Consider the following 21,808-nt stretch of genomic DNA (forward strand, 5'->3'; position numbering starts at 1 on the left):
AGCAGACTTCCATGGTATGACCACTTTTGTTGCAATGAGTGCAGTGTCTTCTACTAGTCTGAATGTTTCTAGAACTTCTCTCTTGATTAGGGAAATCATTTTTTCGGTAACAGACTACTTCACTGTGCCTATATTTGCCACAATAACTGCAAGTGGTGGAAGAGGATGAAGCGGTGCAAGCGGTGGCATTATTAGAATTATTGTTATCTTGAATCTTGGCCACGCCAACCAGATTTCCAGAAGATAATTATCTTTCTTGCTGAGCCACTAAGGAGAAGACCTTGGTGATGTCCATAATAGGATCCAAAAGAAGAACTTGTGAAGTAACATTAGCGAACTGATCATTAAGCCCACGTAAGAACTGCATAACTTGATCTTTCTGCTTTCTTTGTTTCAAAATTTTTAAGACTTCAGAATCACAATCAGGGTTAAAGGTACAAACGGGTTCTAGCCGGAAATTTTCAATCTCATCGCAAAGAATGCGAAGTTTGGTAAAATATTCGGAAGTGGTGAGGTCACCTTGATGAAGGGTAGCGATGTCATGTTGAAGGCTTGAAATGCGAGATAAGCTTCCTTGAGAGAACATGTTCTTTAGATCAATCCAGATTTCTGAAGCCTTGTTCATCCATATGATACTTTGACAAATGTTCGTGGAAATAGAATGGACAAGCCACGATACAACCATGTTATTCCCTCGAATCCAGGCAGCGTGTTCGAGCTTATCGGTGTCAGGTGAACGAAGATTGCCAAGAACAAACTCAATCTTATTTTTGGTGTTGAGAGCAATCAGCATTGAGTGACTCCAAGAATGATAGTTGGTATCGTTAAGAACGGGCGAGAAGCAGTGGCAGGATTTTCACTAGGATGAATGTAGAGGTAACTATTGTCTTCTGCCATGGCAAAGAGAACAAGAGCAACAGAAGGAGAAAGAAAGGAAAAGAAGTGGAAAAAGAAGAGAGTAGAGAAGCGCGCAACAGAGCGCTTCGAAGGAAGAGCTCTGATACCATATTAGAATGGTATATTCAGTTGTTAAAGTGATCCACAATCAAGGTAAATACAATGTAATTCATGATGAAGAAGATGCAAAATATTAATGAAGAAGAAGAAAGGAAGGAGAGGATTAGAAACTTACTTGCACAAGAAGAAGAATGAAGAGTGTATTCGCCTTTGTGTGTCTCGAGAATTACAAAGAAGAAGCAACAAAGAATGAAAAAGTTGATGTTCACATAAAATAAACCAGAGATAATAAAAAAACTAAAGAAAGTGGGCCAACAAGCCCAATAAGACAACTTTCACCAGGATTATCACTCAAATCCCAGGAATTGACAACTCTATTTTTAGCTGTTAACAATATTGCAGTTTTTCATGGAATTTGATATACACACCCTGCTAGATTGGGCTACTTTTGCTACAGCAGTGTGGGTTATATACATGATTCGTTTTAAATTGAGATCTAGTTACATGCACAAAAAATACAATTTTGCCTTTCACTTCAAAATTATAAGCCTCGCTTTTGTTTTACTCAACTTAAAAAGTTATATACTTGTGCAGTACCTATTCTATTTTTGAAATTGAATGCAGACAATACCCTATGTTGTGTTACCCTTGTGTAATCATCCATCAACTTGACATAATTTATTAATCAGGAATTTCTAGGCATTTTGTGTATACCTTGAAGTTATGTCGGTATTGCCCCAGCTGTGGGTTATGCAGAACACAAAAAAGAATCAAATCGAGGAAGAGGACAAATTAGACATGTATATATATTTCTTTTTTAATATTTAAGTGTAAAGAGAACTATCAATATTTTGTACTTTTCTTTATACATGTATTGTAATTATCAATAAATGTATAGGTCAATCTTAAATTATCAATAAAAATATAAGTTGATTAATTTTGTTTCTAGTGATATAAGTTTTTATGTTTTTATATTTATCATTAAAAAAATGAAAATTTTATTAAATTATAAAATTAATTAAGAAATTATGAATGTAGGTAATTATAAATTATAAATGTAGATTATTAATTATATAAAAAATTATAAATTATGAAATTATAAATATACGTGGATACTACTATTTTATAAAATATTTCAATTACGACATTTATAATAAATGTAATTATAAACGTCATAAATATAATATGAATGGTGAGATTTCGAGTGTCACTATTTTTTATATATTTAATTTTTATTTAAAAAATTTACAATAATTTTAACTGTCAGCAATTTATTCTAGAAACTGTCACTACTTTATATAATTAAACGATTGTTGTGATAATTCGCTTGAAACCGTCATATTATACTTTGTGGCATTATATAAAAATACTATGTAAACGATATATAGTTCTTTAAATCGCTATAAATATAAATTATTTGTCACATTATATAAAAATAACTGTTGGAATTTACATTATTATTTTTAGTGAAGTGTCATTACATGTTTGACCATTGCGATGTGGTTGTAATTTAAAGGTTTAATAGCCAATTTAGTCCCCACTTTGGTTGAAAAATCTCAATTTAGTCCCTCGTTATAAAAGTGTTTTACATTAGTCCTAACTTTTAAAATAGTGGGTCAGATTGGTCCCTTTCGTTAAATATAAGTTAACGAGATTAATGGATGATGATGTGACACAGCTTAAAGCTGATGTGTTAGATTGGTCCCTCGTTAGCTTTAAGTTGTGTCACATCATCATCCATTAATTTTGTTAACTTATATTTAACAGAAAGGACTAATCTGACCCACTATTTTAAAAGTTAGGACTAATTCAAAGCACTTTTATAACGAGGGACTAAATTGAGATTTTTCAACCAAAGTGAGGACTAAATTGGCTATTAAACCTAATTTAAAATAGAGATTCAAATTAAATTAAAAATCTATTATACAATTTTTCTGTCATATTTTTTTTTTGTTTCCTTTATACTGCGAGCAAACTTAGTTTCACATTAATTTCTTGAAGAAAGATTTCCAAAAGAATTTGTCTACAACCAAAAAGATTTTAAAGAACCAATTTAAAATCTAGTATTCATCAGTGATCTATCAATTGTTTCTTATGGGGCAATTGTTAAGAAAAAAAAATGGTTATATGTGACATCAATTGTCCTATGGTGTAGGCTAAGTCTCAATTAAATTAAACTGTGACGCTTAGACTATTATGTTTTTTTAAGAACAAATAGTTGATCTGGACTAGCAACTATAACTTTGGGCAAAATAATAAACACTTAATTGAATGATCATTACATGTGGTTGAGGTCATTCTTTTATAGACATCTTAAATGTGACTATAGTAAACTTTAAAGTTGTTTCATATGTTATGAGTATTAGGTGAGAGTTAGAGCTTTTTATTTAGGCTTAATACTTATTTTCATCGCTATTTTCGTAATTTTTGTTCAAAGTGATCCTCGATATTTTTTTATATTCAAAGTGATCCTTTTTTTTGTAATTTTTGTTCAATTTACTCCTTTTTCCTAACAGTGATGGTTATCTTCTATCTAGGACAAGCCAGATCTAGAAGCAAATCAAGTCATAAGTTCATGGATGAAGATTGTGGAATTTAGTGGTGGTGAAAGGTGTTGATAGCTCATGGTTTTAGTGAGTTGTATGGTGAGGGAAGATGAGTTTAAGGGTTCTCTAAGAGAGGTTGGGCCAACTCTTGGAGAAAAGTGGCTAGAGGAAGCCACTTGGGTTGCTCTAGCCTAGGGTGACCTTAAAAGAGTAGTATGGCACAAAAATGGCAGCATAACTTTACTCTAAATCAAAGGTGATTACATGATGGACAACACCTCTATTTATAGGCTAAGGTGTCTCAAAATGGGCTGAAACTTTAACTTAGAAATCCTCTCAAATGAGAAATCCTCTCCAATAGGAGGGAGACAAGTGGTGAAAATCCTCTCAAATGAGAGAGTGATAAGTGACCACTACCTATGGAAAAACTCTTCATTCCTAAAGTGACACATGACCACTAACTAGGAGGAAAACTCTCTGATGGGAAACTTTCACATGTCTAGGACGAAATTCTTCTCTCTTATTCTCCAAGCTTAGCCAAAATGTTGACCCCTTGGTCAACACACCCATTTTGGATGTCTAAGCATAGTCAACTTTGGGCCTTGGTTCTTTGTTGACTTGTATGGTCAAAATCCTATTCTACTTGGCCTAAAATACAAGGCCCAATTGAAATCCTACACTACTAGGCCCATAATACAAAGCCCAAATAAAATCTAGACTACTTGGCCCAAAATACAAAGCCAAAATAAAATCTAGACTACGTAGCCCACAATACAAGGCCCAAAATTACTCTTACTCTACTAAATCTTCATTATGACTTAAGATGGCCTAAGAGAAAGAGTCTAGGCCCATCTTCCATAGATGTCTCCAACTCTTCATGAATGTGATAGGTCACTACAAGGGGTATGCCATCAAACAGTGTCTATATCATTAACGACATAATGTCCACGTGACCTTAGTGAATGATGTAGTTATCATTTTGTCTAATATGGTTGCCCATGACACTAAAGCAATTACGATTTTCTAATTTCCCATGACAATGAAGCAATTAGGGTTTTTTGGTTTCCCATGACAATGAAGCAATTAGGGTTTTCTGTTTTGGGTTTTTGATTTGTATGTTGTTGATGTTTCATGATGGTTCATGGTGGTTCTGCGTTGTAGGTGCATGGAGGAGATGCAATTTTGTGGTGGTCTTCTTTGGTGACACTACGAAGCGTTGAACTCGCGATTTGAGATTTTCTAGTTTGGAGAAGATGACAGATGGCGTTGTGCGTGGTGAATCCAATTAAGTTTCGTCACGTTGGAAAGGGATATTTGTGGTGGTGCGAACTGGCAATGCGATTTGGGATTGCATGTTCGAGATATGATTCACGATTTTTGGTGCTCACGATTTTGGGTGCTTGCGATTTTAGGTGCTTGTGATTTTGGGGTTTTGGTTTATTTTCCGATTTGGGACTTTTTGCTGTAGGTTGCAATTTCGAACAATGGTGGCTTGTGGTGGCTCTGTGTTGATATGTGGTGGTTGACGAAGATGGAAGGTGCAAGGATGACGAATTACCGGTGACGATGAAAGGAAATCATGGTGATCTAGTGGGAAGAGGTTGAAGATGATGAGGTGGAAAGAGACCATAGGTTGCCACGTCAGAAAAAACAGGCCTTGTCATTCACTGAGGCTCACATGAACACTATGTCATTATCGATTTAGACGTGTCAGAAAAAAATGACTAAATTTAACAAAATTACAAAAATTAAGAGCATTTTGAACGTAGAAAAAAGTCAGTGACCAATTTAAAAAAAATTACAAAAATAGGAACCAAAATAATTATTAAGTCTTTATTTATTTTCCTTAAAGATAGTTATTTAACATAAAGATTAATCATTAATATATGTGCTTTTGTGAAATTGTGTTTAGAAGATTCATTCACATATAACATGTTTCTTTTAATTCATCAGGACTTGTTTATTCTCAGGAGCTAATATATAAGTAGACAAACATTAAATTTAAAAAATTGATATTTGAAAACAAATTTAAAAATAAATTCTTCTTATTGTACTATTATTTGTACATTCCTTACAATTATTTTTCTTTGTATTTTAAAAATTGGTATTTTTTTATTTTCAAATATATATACATTTAATAAAATACTAAAGATTGACATATGGGTACGTTACATCAAACATTAATTAATACATTAGAGATGTGAAAATTGTTTTCAATCCTTGTTTTTTTAAATGTAAGTCAAATTTAACCTAGTTGATAAGAGTCCTTTAGTTACCATTTATTCTTAAGTTTTTTTATCATAATTTTACTAATTCTAATTATGTAAGTTAACAATTTGATCTTTCTAAATACTAAAATTTTATTCAACAATGTTTGAATTGTTTGGATGTTTGATTTATTTGTTGTCAAATTATATAGGTTGACACTTTAATTTTCATTTATTATTTTTAAATTAATAATGTTCGGCAAAATAGGTGATTAGGTTCTTAATAATGCTTGTAATATTCTTTTATCACAACTACCTTTTTCTTGTATAAAGGGAGATATGGTCTCGATACAGATTGTTGAATAAGTTTATCTAGTTGGTCTAGAAGAGTGTAAAAATCATTTGCATAGACGTATTGTGTTAACAAAAGGGATAAATTTCTTATGCATTTAGATCTTTGTAAAAATATTTATATGCCCTAGAAATTATGAATTTTCTTTTTTCTACACTTGAGGATATGAGAATAGTTTTAGTGATTGGTGTTTGAAATTTGTCCCCTATAATCCTTCATGTTTTTGCTTGGACTAAAGATTTTGTTTCGACTTCTATGAATCTCATGAAAACCTAATGTTCAGTGCATATAAGTCTTAAATTTTCTTTGCATGTGTCTTGGTTGATGTTGATTTGTTATCTAATTTTCCTAATCAACTTTTGGTGGAAAGACCAAGATTTGCATTTATTATTGATGTGGAGTATGAGAAATTGCCTCTTTTTTGTTCAAATTGTAAAATGATTGGTCATGATCTATCTAATTATAATTTATGGTGGGGAGAAAAGAGTTGGAACAGGAATACAACAACTTGTTCATCCTAAGGTGGTTGGTGCCTAAGATGGGAATAAGGGCTCTTCTAAGTTTGGTTTTAAGGATTATGGAGGCTATTGTGTAACTTGTTTGTGGATCCTGCTTTGCCTATTGTGGAGCCTGTTTTTGAGTTCGTGGTGGAGTTTATGGTGGAACCTATGGTGCATGTTGTTCTTATGATGAACCCTATAATGGATCTTGTGGGGGAGCCTATGTTGGATATTATTGCCTAGTCACAACCTAAGACAAACTATGATAATGTTTGTGTTGTGTATGTATCTTCTATTGTTAAGAATCAAGATGTTTATAATGGTGGTAGTGTACCAATAGATTCTTTTTTCTTGGCTGATATGCCTTCTTTGAAGGATGTTACTTCCATTGTTGTTGGAAGTCGCACTTCGACTAGATATAAGGTCAATTTATAATATATAAGTGGGGTGCAAACCTCACCTTACAAGTCGGTTTTGTGGGGTTAAGTTAGGCTTAAAGTCCACTTCTTAATATGGTATTAGAGTCATGGTTAGAGCCTATCCTAGCGAGATCTATGTGGGCATTCTGTTCCACCCGTTGTCGGGCCACTATCGGTCCACCCATTAATTCTACTCTCATGCTCGAGATGTCTATACCTCGGCGTGAATGTGGTGTGTTGGAAGTCCCACATTGACTAGAGATAAGGTCAATTTATAATATATAAGTGGGATGCAAACCTCACCTTACAAGCCGGTTTTGTGGAGTTGAATTAGGCTTAAACTCACTTTCTAATATGGTATCAGAGCCATGGTTAGGGCCTATCCTAGTGAGTTCTATGTGGGCATTTTTGTTTCCACCCATTGTCGGGCCGCTATCGGACTACCCAATTTCTACTCTCACGCTCGAGATATCTATACCTCGACGTGAAGGGGGTGTGTTGGAAGTCCCACATCGACTAGAGATAAGGCCAAAATATAATATATAAGTGGGGTGCAAACCTCATCATCATACAAGCCGATTTTGTGGGGTTGAGTTAGGCTTAAACCCACTTTCTAATAATTGTCAATAGTTTGTGGAGTTTACAACATTTAGATTCATCTCATTGTAATTATGAATTAGTTCTTAACTTTTTTTGGTCTAAGGAAGCTCAGATTGTAGAAGAATTAAAAATAGCCTCTAAATGGGCTAATATGCTTGATGAGAAAAAATATTTTAATTCTGAGGAGGATGATGAGTCAGTTTAAACTATAAGAAAGCTGGGTCGAGCTAGGTTAGAGAAAATTAATACTAAATCTTCCAAAAACAAGGATTTCTAAAAAGTTATAATAAGTTTTAAAGTCTTTTGCGGATTGTCAGCGAGTTTAATATGCTGAGGGATTTTATCGAGCTTTAGTTCTCTACTTGTGTTGCATTGATTTACCTTTTTCTATCTACATATTTCTTAATTTTTTCATCATAAGTATTGTTTTTTCTATGTGTCTGGATGTCTTTTCATCTTGAGCTTGATGTGATCCTCCATGTTTTCCCGTTATGTTTTTCTTTACTTATTTTTTTAATAAAATCTTCGTGTTATATACAAATATAAAATAAATTGAAAAAATAAAATATATTTAAGTGAATTAATTCACTAATTCAACAATCCATGAATCGAGTCATATTATAAAATTTACGACTCATAAAAAATTAATAAAGTTAAACTAACTTATTTTTAACCCAACTTATATAAAATATAAAAGTAAAAAAATAATTATATTTTTATTCTTTGATCCTTGTGACATTTAAAATTAATAATTTTTTTTATGATATGTGTTAATCCCTTTTCGCGTGTAAAAATGTATATGCAAGTTTTATCTCTCACATAGATAGTATGATTCATAACAAAATTGACAAAAATATCATAAAATAAAATTTGTGTAGCTATCTTATTTAAATAGTATTTCGTCAACAACAAAAACTATATTTAACAAAAATAGTATGTAATTTACTTCTCAAATAGGGAGATAAGAGGATCATTGAAAAAAAAAAGTGTTATATTTAAAAAAATGTGTTAAGAAATATACTGTTTTCTAAATACACACATTTGCTATTTGTTCTTTTAGATTGTGACTATGTTCTTTCCTCGCAACCCTTACATTTCCCTTATTTTGCCATTGTTATTTCACACCTCTTATCTTTCTTGTGCATTTCTTTTTTCCTCTCAATTGTTCATGTAATTTTTTGTTTAGGGTTTTCTCCCATTTGTGCCCTACTAATTTTATTTGCCAGTTATTTTTCTTCTTAATTTGCTAAAAGTGTGTTTCAATTTTCAATATTATAATTTTTTTTATATTGATCTTTTGGCTAAGGTTTAAGATGACTAGTACGATCTATCTCGTTCATATTGTTATTGCTTGATTCCTATTTAGTTTATTTAATTTGAAATTGATTAGAGTTATAATTTACTTTTGGGCGTACTTTTCCGGAGACTTTTTCTCTTGATTTTCTATAGTTGATTGCTGTTTTTCTTTTGTATTTGATTTCCCTTATATATGTTTGTGGAAATGCCTCAACTAAATTCTATTAAATATAACAAAAACACTACTTTATTTTTTCTTTTACCTTTTTAGTTTGTTTTTCTCGTACGTGTGATTAAAAATGACTAAAAGAAACTGAGAATTTAGTGAAATATAAGTTAAAACGAAACATGTTTTGGTTTGTTTCTTTTTATGCTATAGTATGCTTTTTGATGAGTTGTGGAAAAATGGATTATCTTGTAATAAAACGATGATGATTCATCCATAAAAGGCATTGAGATTGACATGAGATAGAGAGTTAGACGTTGAATGGATTGAGACAATGTGGCACGAAGAAGGCAACTTCTAAACAAAGCCCAACATTGTTTTTCTCCAATTTATGTTGTCCACATCGCCTTTCTCCGAAATTTTAAAACCCTCTTTCTGTATGCGTGCTTACCGCACCTCCCAAAACTCAAAAGTAAGTTATATACATAGGTATAAATGAATTTTGGACTTTCAAATTTCTATTAATATTAATATATTATTTATTTTATTTTTCTAATTTAGAAGGGGGCGTGGCAAAGTATATTATATATGCCCATACATACCCTATTTTTTAGCACTCTTTCTCTCTCTCCATTCCTATTGCGACTCTCTTCTCTCTCCTCTCTCTTCGCCTTTCTCTTTCTCTCTCTTTCAGATTTCTGTCTCTCTCATCTTTCTCTCTCCGGAAGGGCAAACCCTAAAGACCGTTTGCACCCACCAAGTAAGTTTTCTCTCTCCTATCTCCTCTTTCTCTCTCTTTCTCTCTTTCTTTCCGCTTTCTCTCTCTCCCTCTCTTTCCTTAAAAATTTGAATATGGGTCCTCCTTCTACCGTTCAGTCTCTGCCTCAATATAAATCATTTGTTGTGTGAATTTGTTTTTCTTCGTCATTATTACAAGCCAGATCTGTTCCCAAATTTTGGAACCCTAAAATGGGAATTGGGGATCTTCAAGCCGCGCTCCTCTTTTTTGTGTGTTCTCTGTGGTTTATGGAAAAATGTAGAAATGATGATGGCGTTCGGATCGTGGGGTTTTCGTTTTGCGGCGATTAGATCGAGCAAGTTCCGATTTTTTAAAGCGGAAGCGGTAAATCTGGATTTGTTTGGGCCTGATTTGATTTTGGTGTTGGTAATCTAAGACGTTTTTGTTTTTGTTGAGTTTGGGATTTTGGGTTGCTGGTATTTTATTTTCTCGTTTTTGAATTAATTTGCATGCGTTGGAGTTTTATTCTTTTGTTATGCTTTTGGTTCATGGTATGTTGCCTTGTTTGAGATTGTAATGATGGGCATTGATAGAAGAAGCATGAGGCATGTTTTGAAACTTTATGATCCTTTGTTTCCTGTTGTGTGTAGTTGCCATGGATGATGATGTGTTGAACATGCCCAATTGGGGTTATTATGAACCCTTCAGAGGGGGACATCTTGGTCTGCAGCTCATGCCTGGTATGACTGATCGAGACACCAAGCCATATCTGCCTGCTCGTGATCCAGCTGTGTTAATGGGTGCTAATGGAACTTTTCACCCTAGAGATTGCGTTGTTTCCGAAGCACCAATGCCGTTGAACTATGTCAGAGATAATTGGACAAGCCAAAGGGATAGGTATTTCAGTATGCAGCAGCCCACAAATCCTAATTATGCTGTTCTTCCTGAAACATCAGTAGCTCCCAACTTGCAAATTATACAACCACCCGATACATCCAGAGATGAGAAAGTGGATAGAATTGAAGAGTTAGTTGTCAAAAAGGAAGGTGGTCAGTCGAAGAAAAGGCAGACTAAGGGTGCTCTGACGACCCCAAAAGCTAAGAAACCTAGGAAGCCGAAGGATAATGGCAATGTTCCAGTTCAACGTGTGAAGCCCCCGAAGAAGACTATGGAGCTTGTAATTAATGGAATTGATATGGACATTTCTGGTCTGCCCATTCCTGTTTGTTCGTGTACCGGGAGTCCTCAGCAGTGTTACCGTTGGGGTTGTGGAGGTTGGCAATCGGCCTGTTGCACCACAAATGTGTCGATATATCCTTTGCCAATGAGCATGAAAAGGCGTGGTGCTAGGATAGCTGGGAGGAAAATGAGCCAAGGTGCGTTTAAAAAGGTTTTAGAGAAACTTGCGGCTGAAGGATATAATTTTGCTAACCCTATTGATCTGAAGACTCATTGGGCGAGACATGGCACCAACAAGTTTGTTACTATCAGGTAGGTAGGTGCTGCTCAGGGCCTGAGACACATGACAGTTGGTCTGTTTCACATGTATATACACCTGTGTGGTCTTTCACACAGATGTTGAGTTATTTGTTATCCAAGAATTTTCTGTTGTGGTACTTCTACCTAAAATTTGGATATTCCAGTTCTTTTGTTCTTTTTCCCTCTTCAGCTTTTATGTGATAAGGGGCAACCATCTTATATGGCATCAACATTTATGTAGATGAGTTATAACTAGATAGACTAGTTTGGGATAATTCTCATTCACCTTTATTTAAATTTGTCAAGATTTTACAATGCTTTGAATTAACTTTTCCTATTCCTTTGGTTTATTGGTTTGTCAATTGCACATTGCCCTTGTTTGTTTGATTTAGATCTTCAGTTTTTTTAGTTGTGTATGGTTCATTAACAATCCTATCTGTGGATGATATATGAAATGTGGTGCATTAGGTGCATAATCTTTCAATTGAGTTCTAGTAGGCCGTGGTTTAACCTGACAATTCCTCTCAAGAGTCCTTCAGGGTTTTAGAGGTTGCACAATTGGGGGTAAGACCTACTTCTCTCCTGTAATCACACCCTATATGATACGAATGTAACCTGGACTCATAGGATAGACATCAGTGGTATTGTTCATTGAATTAGAGGCATGGTGGGACTAATTGAATGAAAAGGAGTTCCCCTGAATCTTTTTGAACTCTGTCTTTGTACAGAAGCCAACAAAATTTCGTCAGTTATTTTGACACCTCCAATGCCTTTAACAACATTTGGAAGGAAATACTCTTGTCTGAAATTGTAGAATACTGCAACAATGAATTGGAATAAATGAAGACAAGAATCATGATTAGATACTAGAGATGATCATTTTACTCTGAATAGAAGGCCAATCGCCTTATTTTAGTTAGCTACTGTGAAACAGTAGTGGCATTTAGTCAGTTGTTACAGAATCAAAATTATGAAGTTGTTCTACGTAGGTTGCCTTGTTAATACGAATAGGTTACTGTCACGTAGAAATAGTCAGAACCTGATGCCAATAGTTAGCGATGTTAATAGAAGTTTATTTTTCAAAATTCTATTGCAAGTTTTTTTTTTTCAAACTTCTGATGAATCATCTTCAACATGTTTTTATTTCACTACTTAATGTCTTGAAACATTTTCATCCCTTCAAAGTGTTTGTTTTTACACGAGTTCGTTGGTTCGGTGTTACCTCGAGAGAGAGTCCGTTATCAGGAAAACAAATTTGTGCCGCGAATTTAAAATAAGCAAACCTGTGTGGGTTTGTTTTATTGATAAATTCTTTTATGATTTTGTATTCTTTTGTCTTATGTATTACATCAATCATAAAAAGGTTGCTTTAAAGAGATAAAGATGTAATATAGGGTTACTTTTACTTAAGGTCCAATTGCACGAAAAGTCACATGAAACATAGGATAAATACCAAAGACAGTGGAAATTATAGTGCTAGAGAGGGGACTTCTTCAGAAACAAAAAGTAGAAAAAAGATGCATAGCATTTGTCTCATTAGAAAAAAAGGTGAACCTATTTAAACTTCATGATGATGATTAAAATAAGAAATAAAGCATATATCTAATTGACTGTTTATGCAAAAGTTCATAACTAACTTTGAAACTTGCGTTTAATTACGAAGCACGGATTTTATTTTGTTTAGTTCTTCCACCCATCAACATGATGGTTTACGGAGAAATAGTTTATACCCTTTAAGTATATATTATTTTGGGTCTATTTTAAATATGTTTATATGAAAAACCTTCGACGAAATTTTCTTATTTAAGAACACATCTGAGAGTTGGAATTTGAACAAAATGAGGGGAGGATAAAAATTAAGTAAATGTTCACAAATTTGATTTACTAATCTTTTGTTGTTTTTTATAATTATAAATATTTTAATTTAGAAATAAAATATTTCTCATCGTTTTTCTTTCCCTGTTAAATCCGCATCTTATGCGTAAAAAGTTAATAATATGCTTTCGGCGATAACTAAAACACACTAGTATTATGGTCTTGAAAGATTGCAAGAGAAATAAATTAAAAAAAAGGTACTTTCATCTATATTTATTAAATAAACTATCCTTTTGGTTGTGTTGTTGAGCTAAGAAATAGAAGAAGAAAAATACTATTTATGATGAGACATGTAATTTTTATCAAATTTTAGTGGTTTTATAACGTTGGAGTCGAATTAGATAAACAAAACAAAGAACCCACTTTATAATCTAAATTTATGATCCATTAAGGAAATCGTTTGAAAATTAACCCCAAAGCTTTAGTAATTAAAATATTTCTAAAAGCATTTTACTAGTTTCTGTATTTTTCAATTATTGCTTTTCAAAAATCAAATCCACAAATTTTTAGTGGTTATTAGTATTGCCTTCATGCATTAGTAATTGTTACTCAATTCGGAATATGCTTAGTTATTCCCAATTTTAGTTAGTAAATAAGATGATAATGCTTAGTTGCACTATGATCATATTGTTTCATGTAATAATAAAGAAACAACAGTAAAATATTATAATTTGATTTTTTTTTTGTGCTGTATATTATATTGTATTACTTAATAGTGTATATTAACCTTATTATTTATTTTATTGTAATATACAAAAAGAATTATACTATAATATTATAATTTTGTGATACATATCAAACACGATAAGTAACAAATACATAAAGAAAAGTAAAAAAAAATTATATAGACACCTCTATGTTACAAAGTATCAATTTGAGATATTTAATTTTTAGTTTTTTTTTCTCATTATTTGTTTGAAATATTTCTCAAATTTCCATTTGTTTCAATTTAAAATTATTAAATTAGATAATTTCCGTTAGATTGATGTTAAAGTCTTGTCCCCGTATCAGTTTATAGCACTTTTAATTTTTATTTTGATTTCTTTTTTGTCATGTGTCATGTTATTGTTGTGTCACGTGACAATATTAGTGTCATGTGACGCTTAAGTGTCACGTGTAAGTATAAGTATCTTATTATATTTAATTTAATTTTTATATTTGAAATTTTGATTTAATTAAATTTCAATTTTTTAAAATGGAGTAATGTTTTTCAAAAATGGATTAAATTAATAATCAACTTAATTACAACTTAGATATATACATATTAAAATAATTTTTTATAATTTATACTTCAAATAACTTTTCCTATGTACTTAAGTTAAATTAAAAAAAACACTTGTGTTAAACTTATAATTTTTTTTAAAATATTAAAAATATAAATGCAAAATGACACTTATATTTTTAAAATTTTTAAACTTTAAAAAAATTTAAAAATATATTTTTCTTTATTAACATATTTATAAATTTAATGGAACAAATACATTTGCATCTTTGTTAGTTGATTTATAAATGTAAAGTGACAAATATGAAAATTTAAAAATTACAAGTGCCACTCTAAATTTTTAATATTATTAGAAAATTAAAAGTTTAAAATAGAGATTTTTTATTAAAATAAAAAATGTAACAAAAAGTAATTTGAATATTTAAGTAATGTATTCGATGTATAAATTCTAAAATATTATTTTAATATATATATATATATATATATATATATATATATATATATATATATATATATATATATATATATATATACTAATTTTGTTTCATTTTGAAATTAAACAAAATTACTTTATTTTAAAAATATTTAGGACTCAATCAAGTCAAAATTTCAAATAAGTGGACACTGTCATGAGACACTAACACTAACATATGACACTAAACTATTATTAAATTGTTATGTGGCACTGAACTGACACTAACACTAAAATATGACACTAAACTATTATTAAATTGTCATGTGGCACTGAACTGCCATGTAGCACTAAGATTACCACATGGTATGTCATTGTTATGTGACATGAAATGATCTGACACGTTGAAAAAAGAATAAAAAATAAAAGAAAGTAAAAATTAAAAAGGTTTAATACCTAATTTTGTCCATAGTTTGGTTGACAAATCTCAATTTAGTCTCTCATTAGAAAAGTGTTTGAAATAGATCCTTACTTGTAAATTTGTGAGTCAAATTAGTCCCTTCCGTTAAATATAATCAAACGGAGTTAATGGGATGATGATGTGGCAGTAGTTAGTGGTTACGTGTAAAAATACAATTGTGTGCATGCTTATGTGTTGGTTAATTAGAGTTAATTAGAGAAGAAAGAGTTTTGGTGCATAGGCCCAAAGCTCCTTCAGATTAGAAACTAGGGTTTCTTCTTTGATTCTCTCTTGGGACAAAGTTTAGAGTCTCTTCTTCACTCCCAACCGTGGCCGGCCAAAACTGTCGTCGGCGACACCGATCGTCACCAGAGTCACCGCTGACCACCGCGCCAACCTCTCCTCTTCTGCCTCTCTTCGCGCGCGAGAGAAGTACTCTTGCCTCTCCGCGTTGCGCCCTCACTACCGTGCCTCCCACCATTCTCCGCTGCTAGTGTCGTCGCCGACAGCGCTTGTTGCGGCCAGGGGAACCATCAGAGTTCCCCTTTCTTTTCTTCCAAACGTTAGGGTTTCTCTCCTCCTTTTCAACTCTGCAACGCTCACCAGGAGCGATGGAGACGCCACTGTGGTCCGCTCCTTTCAAGTTCATCACCGGTCATGAATGTGAGGCCAAACTCTTGGTTGGGGTTTCTCTCTCTACGGCGCCGCTGCCATTTGAGACTAAGCCCCTAGTCGCCGCCCATATCTCCATCGAGCTTGGTTGGGGTTTCTCTCATTCTCAAATTCCAAGGCATCATGGCATGGTTGGCCACGCCACTAGCTTCTTTTCCGAGTCCTCCTAAGAAAACGGCGTCACCGTTGTTTATTTTGCGCTTGTTGGGGACTCGAACGACGCCGTTTTGGAGCGCCATTTTGGAGCGCGCCGAATCTCGAGGATCGGCGATCGAGGTCGGCGTTGACGCAGCGAAGTAACCGTTGGGTGCCCCATTTCATACAGGGCAACGAGAAGTTGTGTAGTGGCTTCGATCTTTCGGGTCCCGTGGCTATCGACGAAATGATGATCACACTAAAGAAAAAGCTAAACTTTTTTATTCCGCTGTGTGTCTATGATGTTTTATGGGGTTCTTTTTTGTGTGTGGTGTGTTTCAAGTTGTTTTTTGGGAGGCTTGAGGAAGGATTGAATGGTGGGGTTGAATTTGAATTGAATTTGCAGAAAGAATGAAGGTTTGAATGATTTGAGAATTGAGGATTGAAGATGGAGAATAAGTTGGTTGAGATTGTTAATCTGTTTTTGATGTGTTATGTTTTTGGTTGAAAGCAGGGGAAATAGGAGAAAAGTATGATAAGAAGGATGAAAATGGACATTAGTGAAAAGGTGTTGGTAGTAGTTGTAAGTGGCAAGATGGTTATGGCGATGGTTGAATATGAGTTGTTATCTTGAGTAAGAATGGAGAAATTGATTTTAAAAAACCCAATTTCTTAATAAAACTCTTTCTTCTCTAATTAACCAACACGTAACCACGCACACAATTATATTTTCACACATAACCACTAACTATTGCCACATCATCATCTCATTAACTCCGTTTGGTTATATTTAATGGAAGGGACTAATTTGACTCACAAATTTACAAGTAAGGACCCATTTCAAACACTTTTCTAATGAGGGACTAAATTGAGATTTGCCAACCAAACTGGTGACAAAATTGGGTATTAAACCAATTAAAAACTACGAATTAATGTGTGGCATGCACAAACACATTGTTAACAGTAATATTATGAATAATACCTAATTGGATCATCTTTATAAATATAAAGACTTAATTGAACCAAATAAAAATTAAGGATTTAATCGAATATTCCAAACGAATAAGAGGACTAAAAGTGATTTTATCCTTTATTTTTTCTATTTTTCTTTTTCATATAATTATCATATTGTTTTTATAGGGTTAAATATATCTTGTGAAGACTCTAAAAGAAATTTCAACACTTCAATCCTTCGACTCCAAAGGTACTCATCTTCTTTTGAGGTACTCGTTTTTCTTAAGCCAAGTAAAGGTTGTGCCAATAGAAGACACTCTTGACGCTCAAGTCAGCCAAGTGCGTCAACAAGTAATAATTGTGATAATTAATGAACATAATTAACATACCTCGTAGATTGTTCTATTTATACTACTATTAATGGCCCATGACTTGAATGGGCCTGGGCCACGTGACCCAATTACCTGTTAGTCTCAAATTATTATAGCTGATTGTGGATAATACAATTAGTGTAATGTCATTCTGGTCGAATAAGTAGGGACCAAATATAAGTCAACTTAGTAGGCTGACATGTACTCAGCTAGGGGAAACTCTTGCTAAGTCTGAGGGTAACCTTGTAATATATAGTACACCATCCCCTAGGCTTTAATATGGTACATGTTAAAGACTTGCAAAGAGCTTCATGGTGTTACATATCAATAGGCAATCTTCAGTCCTTGGCTTGTCGATCACAATGTCGATACTTGATTCTCATCTTAATTCTTTGGCTATGTAGCCCTATAGGTGTAATAGTCCCTAGCCTCCAAAAACACACTAGTGCATAATTAGGCTTTAATGTCACCCTGTAGACGTCAGACCACAAAATAACCAATGTAAATTATTGACCGGTGGAATTTTCGTAAATAAGTGGGCATATAGACGTCTGTTAGAGGGTCCCGACGTCTATATTATTATTTAATGTCACCCCTCCTAACAGAAGTCTATATGCCTGACAGGTAGGTGAAAAGTAACTTTTTTCCGCCTTAGAGACGTTTGATCCCGCCACCCCGACATCTATATTCGATTATAGACGTCGGTGCCCCTCCTAACGGACATGTGTATGTCTGAGAGGTGGATGAAAAGTTATTTTTTTCCGCCGTACAAACGTCGGATCCTGCCATCCGACGTCTAAATGGCCTAACAGGGTAGCTGAAAAGTTGTTTTGGACATCATATTAGTGAGGGCCCAGACATCTAGGCTACAATAGACGTCGGTTCACTTGGGGAGCCGACGTCTAGTTTGTTGTTAAATCAGACATCAAACCTGCATTTACGAGCACTTCATCGTCTTCCTTCTTGCCTTTTCTCTCCGCGACATTGATTTTTCAGGTGCGTTTTTGTCTTTTCGAACCGTTTAAACGTACTTTTATTTCGATTATATTAGTCTTTTGTTGATTATCTTTCATTTGAACCGATTAAAATGAGTTTTTGTTGTGTTTTGGTGTAGTTTTTCTCGTGTCTTTAGGTAGCGTAGTACCGCATTCTCCCTTTGCTAGTTTCCTCGTAAGAAAAGCTTGCGTCTTTTGGATGTCTTATAGCGTTTCAACCCAAAACCGAACTTCGGTCCTTGCCTAGTTCTATTGTCATCGTTCGTTTTCATTGGCGATTTTAATGGAACTAAGCAAGGACCCAGATTCGGTTTTCGGTTGAAATGCCATAAGAAATCCAAAAGACGCAACCTTTTCTATGACGAAACTAGCAAAGGAAGAAGGTGCTACTACGCTACCCAAAGACACGAGCTGTAGTAGACGTCGGTTAATGCAATGTCCGACATCTATAGATGCCTTTAGACGTCGGATCATGCAGTAACCGACGTCTATAAAGATGTCGAACCTTTTAACGTCACCCACAAAGACGTCGGTTCTGGAGCTGACGTTAAAAGGCCAAAATAACAGACGTTAAATGCCCTTTCTGCATTAATGACATAACGACAAAAAGGTTGTAATGATGAAGTTTTAGATCTAACGTGATAAGTGAGATGAAGAGGTGTTAGATTGATGTGTTGTATAGGAAATAAAGTGATGCTGAGAAGATGCAGAGTTAACACCCTTGGCCTTCAGATCTAGGGAGATCCCATGGTTGAGGATAAGGGTGTAAAGGTGAAAGGTCACGAATATATGCTATAAATAGGAGGTCCATTTTCCTCAATTAGGCACCAAATTCTTGAGAAATTTACTCTATTGTCGATATCATTGTGAGAGAAGTTTGTCTTGTAATTGTTAACTATTAAAAGGTATGTGGCATAGTAGGTCAAATATGGATTTCAGGGAGGAGTTAGATAATAGTAGTAGTCGAACCTTAATGACCTTTGATGTGTCGTCATCAATGGCTAAGGGGGTGGTGATAGAGACAACTATTGATAATAGGAAGACCCTACTGAGAATGGGCTATAATATAATTGAGAGGGTGAATGTTATAGATAACGTTTTCCATGACCGAGAGGGGTATGTGAAGGAGTTTTTCTATGTGTATATGTGTTTATTCCTATAACTCCACGTCTAACTACCATTTAACGAGTTAACAATAGGTGTCCTCTGTCTTTTAACTATTGCGCCAACACAATTCCATCCAAACAGATGATGTATTCTTAAAGTGTTTAGATTAGTATGCCAGACCCTTTTCTTATTGTCATCACGTGAATGCTTCCTTCATTTTTATCTTACTCGAGCAAGAGATTTGATTACTTAGTTGTCTTTAGTGAGTAGGTTGGGCATTTATGTTCTTGATGCATACTCCAACTCATGTAAGAAGTTTAAGAATGACTTCTTTAGGGTGGTAGTAAACTCGGTTGGGCGATTATACTTTTGTGATGTAAATGGCAAGCCGAATTTTCCATTTTATTGGGCAAACAACCATTTGAAGTATAAGTAGTGGCCGAAGGAAATTTTGTCCAAAGAGGATTATTGGAATCCTAGGGAAGCTTCCTCGCAAAATACCTACGAATAAAATGATTCAGGTTTATTTGTCCTTTCAACCAATTACTAAACTATACGATAAATGTAAAATAGCATGCAACTTGAATATTTTTAAGCAAATCTACAATTTTTTTGGGCGTTTATAGATTACATTGCCCAACACATTTCCAAGATGGGGACATATGAGGATATGTTCCACAAACTAAGCAATCAAATGGTTGAGGAAGCAAAAAAGGCCAGGGATACATAAGTTCCCAACCTAAGGAGACTAGTGGTGGAGAAACATCAACCTTAGAGCGAAACAAAGAGGACTACGCCTCCAAAGTTGTGGGAAACTAGTAGGATAGAAAAAAAAGTGAGGGTCAAGTTCTTTGTACAAGGTGGAACTTTGAGTTATGGGGTAAGGCTTTTGAGTTGGGTGGTTTAGAGAGCCTTTTCTTTAATATGCGCAAGGACGTGACAATCAGTTTGAGGGAAGATGAATTAAAGGCGATTGAGCTGGCCACTCTTGTATGTGCTCTTTTGGAATTCTAAAGTCTACCACTAGTACTCAATCATAGGGTAACTAATTTTCTACTCAAAGAAATGGTTAAAGAGAAGACCAAGATGGTCGAGGACCTAGTCAATCTGTAACAAATATATAAGATTGACAAGCTTGTGTGGGCTGAAGATAAGAAGGCTCTTGTCCTTCATAGGCACATTTTGCTTCACTAGTAACCCACCTTTTGAAGGATAGTTTTTGTTTTCGTTTTGAAGAACTTATTATTGAACTTGTTTGTTGTTGTTGTTTGATTGAAATTGTTTGTTGTTGTTTATTGTTGCTTGTTGTTGATACTACGTTCATAGTTCTTACTTTATAAAATACCAAAAAAATTTGTTGTTTTTCTACTTTTTAGGTCTCGTAGAGTTATAAAAAAGGATCACAATTAATTAAAAAAAACAAAAAAAGTTTATTAACGTCATATATTGACAAAATTTGACGTTAGTTTAACGTCATATATTGACAAAATTCGACGTTAGTTTAACCTCAAATTTTTTTAATTCAACGTCAATTTAATGTTTCCTAATATAACATCGTTCGCGAATTCGCCGTTAAAAGCCCAAAATATTCGACGTTGTACCTGATTTTTGTACTAGTGAATCTTTCCATGAACTATTCAAATTGATTAGTATTTGGTGAAATCTTGAGTAATTATATTATTGATTTGTATGTGTAGTTGTACCTGGTTAGTTATGGATTGGAAGATTAGTTATATGACCTAGTCTATACTAGAGATTAAATTATAGTTGATCATGACTGAGTTTGAAATCATTAGTTGAGTTAATTCATGAACTGTAAATCAGTTTATGTAAGTTTGGATGTGTATGATATGTATTCTTACCATAACTATAAATCCAAGTTTCATTTACTTTCTTCTCCTGTGGCTTTGGTAAGTCGGGTCGGAGCTAGACACTACTCTGGTAAGTAGGACTACTTTGATAAGTAGGGATGAGTCTAACCGGACACTGCTTTGGCAAGCAGAACACTGCTTTGGTAAGCAAGACACTACTTTGGTAAGCAAGACTGCTTTGATAAGTAGGGATAATGACTCAATTTGAACTTTGCTTTGGTAAGCAGGACTACTTTGCTAAGCAAGAATAATGACTTGAACAAAATTGTTTTGGTAAGTAGAATTTGTATGACGGTAGGTTACGAAAGAATGATATAACTGGTACGAGATTGAAATTCATAAATGATGTTGTTTGATCGAGTTATGTGACTGAGTATGATTATGATGTATGCTTTACTGTGTTTTGATTAGCCCATCCTTGCTTTTTTGTGCATGTGACTGTGATGATAGCATAATTTGTGGTGTTATACGGG

The 21,808-nt window shown here is 33.8% G+C and overlaps 2 protein-coding genes across 3 annotated transcripts; one reads left to right on the forward strand and one right to left on the reverse strand.

The window, feature by feature from the left end:
- Positions 1-247: 247 nt before the first annotated feature.
- Positions 248-793, reverse strand: LOC148205972 (uncharacterized). Its single transcript, XM_088105947.1, has one exon. It carries the CDS (start codon positions 791-793, stop codon positions 248-250), a length of 546 nt encoding a protein of 181 aa, XP_087962073.1.
- Positions 794-9,646: 8,853 nt separating this feature from the next.
- On the forward strand, positions 9,647-11,611 carry LOC124848124 (protein BASIC PENTACYSTEINE2-like). Of its 2 annotated transcripts, XM_088104000.1 has the most exons (3): positions 9,681-9,803; positions 9,985-10,166; positions 10,433-11,611. In XM_088104000.1, the coding sequence occupies exon 3, from the start codon at positions 10,438-10,440 to the stop codon at positions 11,275-11,277; it is 840 nt and encodes a 279-aa protein (XP_087960126.1). In that variant the 5' UTR covers positions 9,681-9,803; positions 9,985-10,166; positions 10,433-10,437; the 3' UTR covers positions 11,278-11,611. The 2 variants fall into 2 exon arrangements, with proteins under 2 accessions (XP_047181720.2, XP_087960126.1); XM_047325764.2 differs by lacking the exon at positions 9,985-10,166 and having other exon boundaries at positions 9,647-9,803.
- Positions 11,612-21,808: the final 10,197 nt, after the last annotated feature.

The sequence above is a fragment of the Vigna umbellata genome, chromosome 1 (genome assembly GCF_029865625.1).
Source record: "Vigna umbellata cultivar VRB3 chromosome 1, Vumbellata_1.0, whole genome shotgun sequence".
NCBI lineage: Eukaryota > Viridiplantae > Streptophyta > Magnoliopsida > Fabales > Fabaceae > Vigna > Vigna umbellata.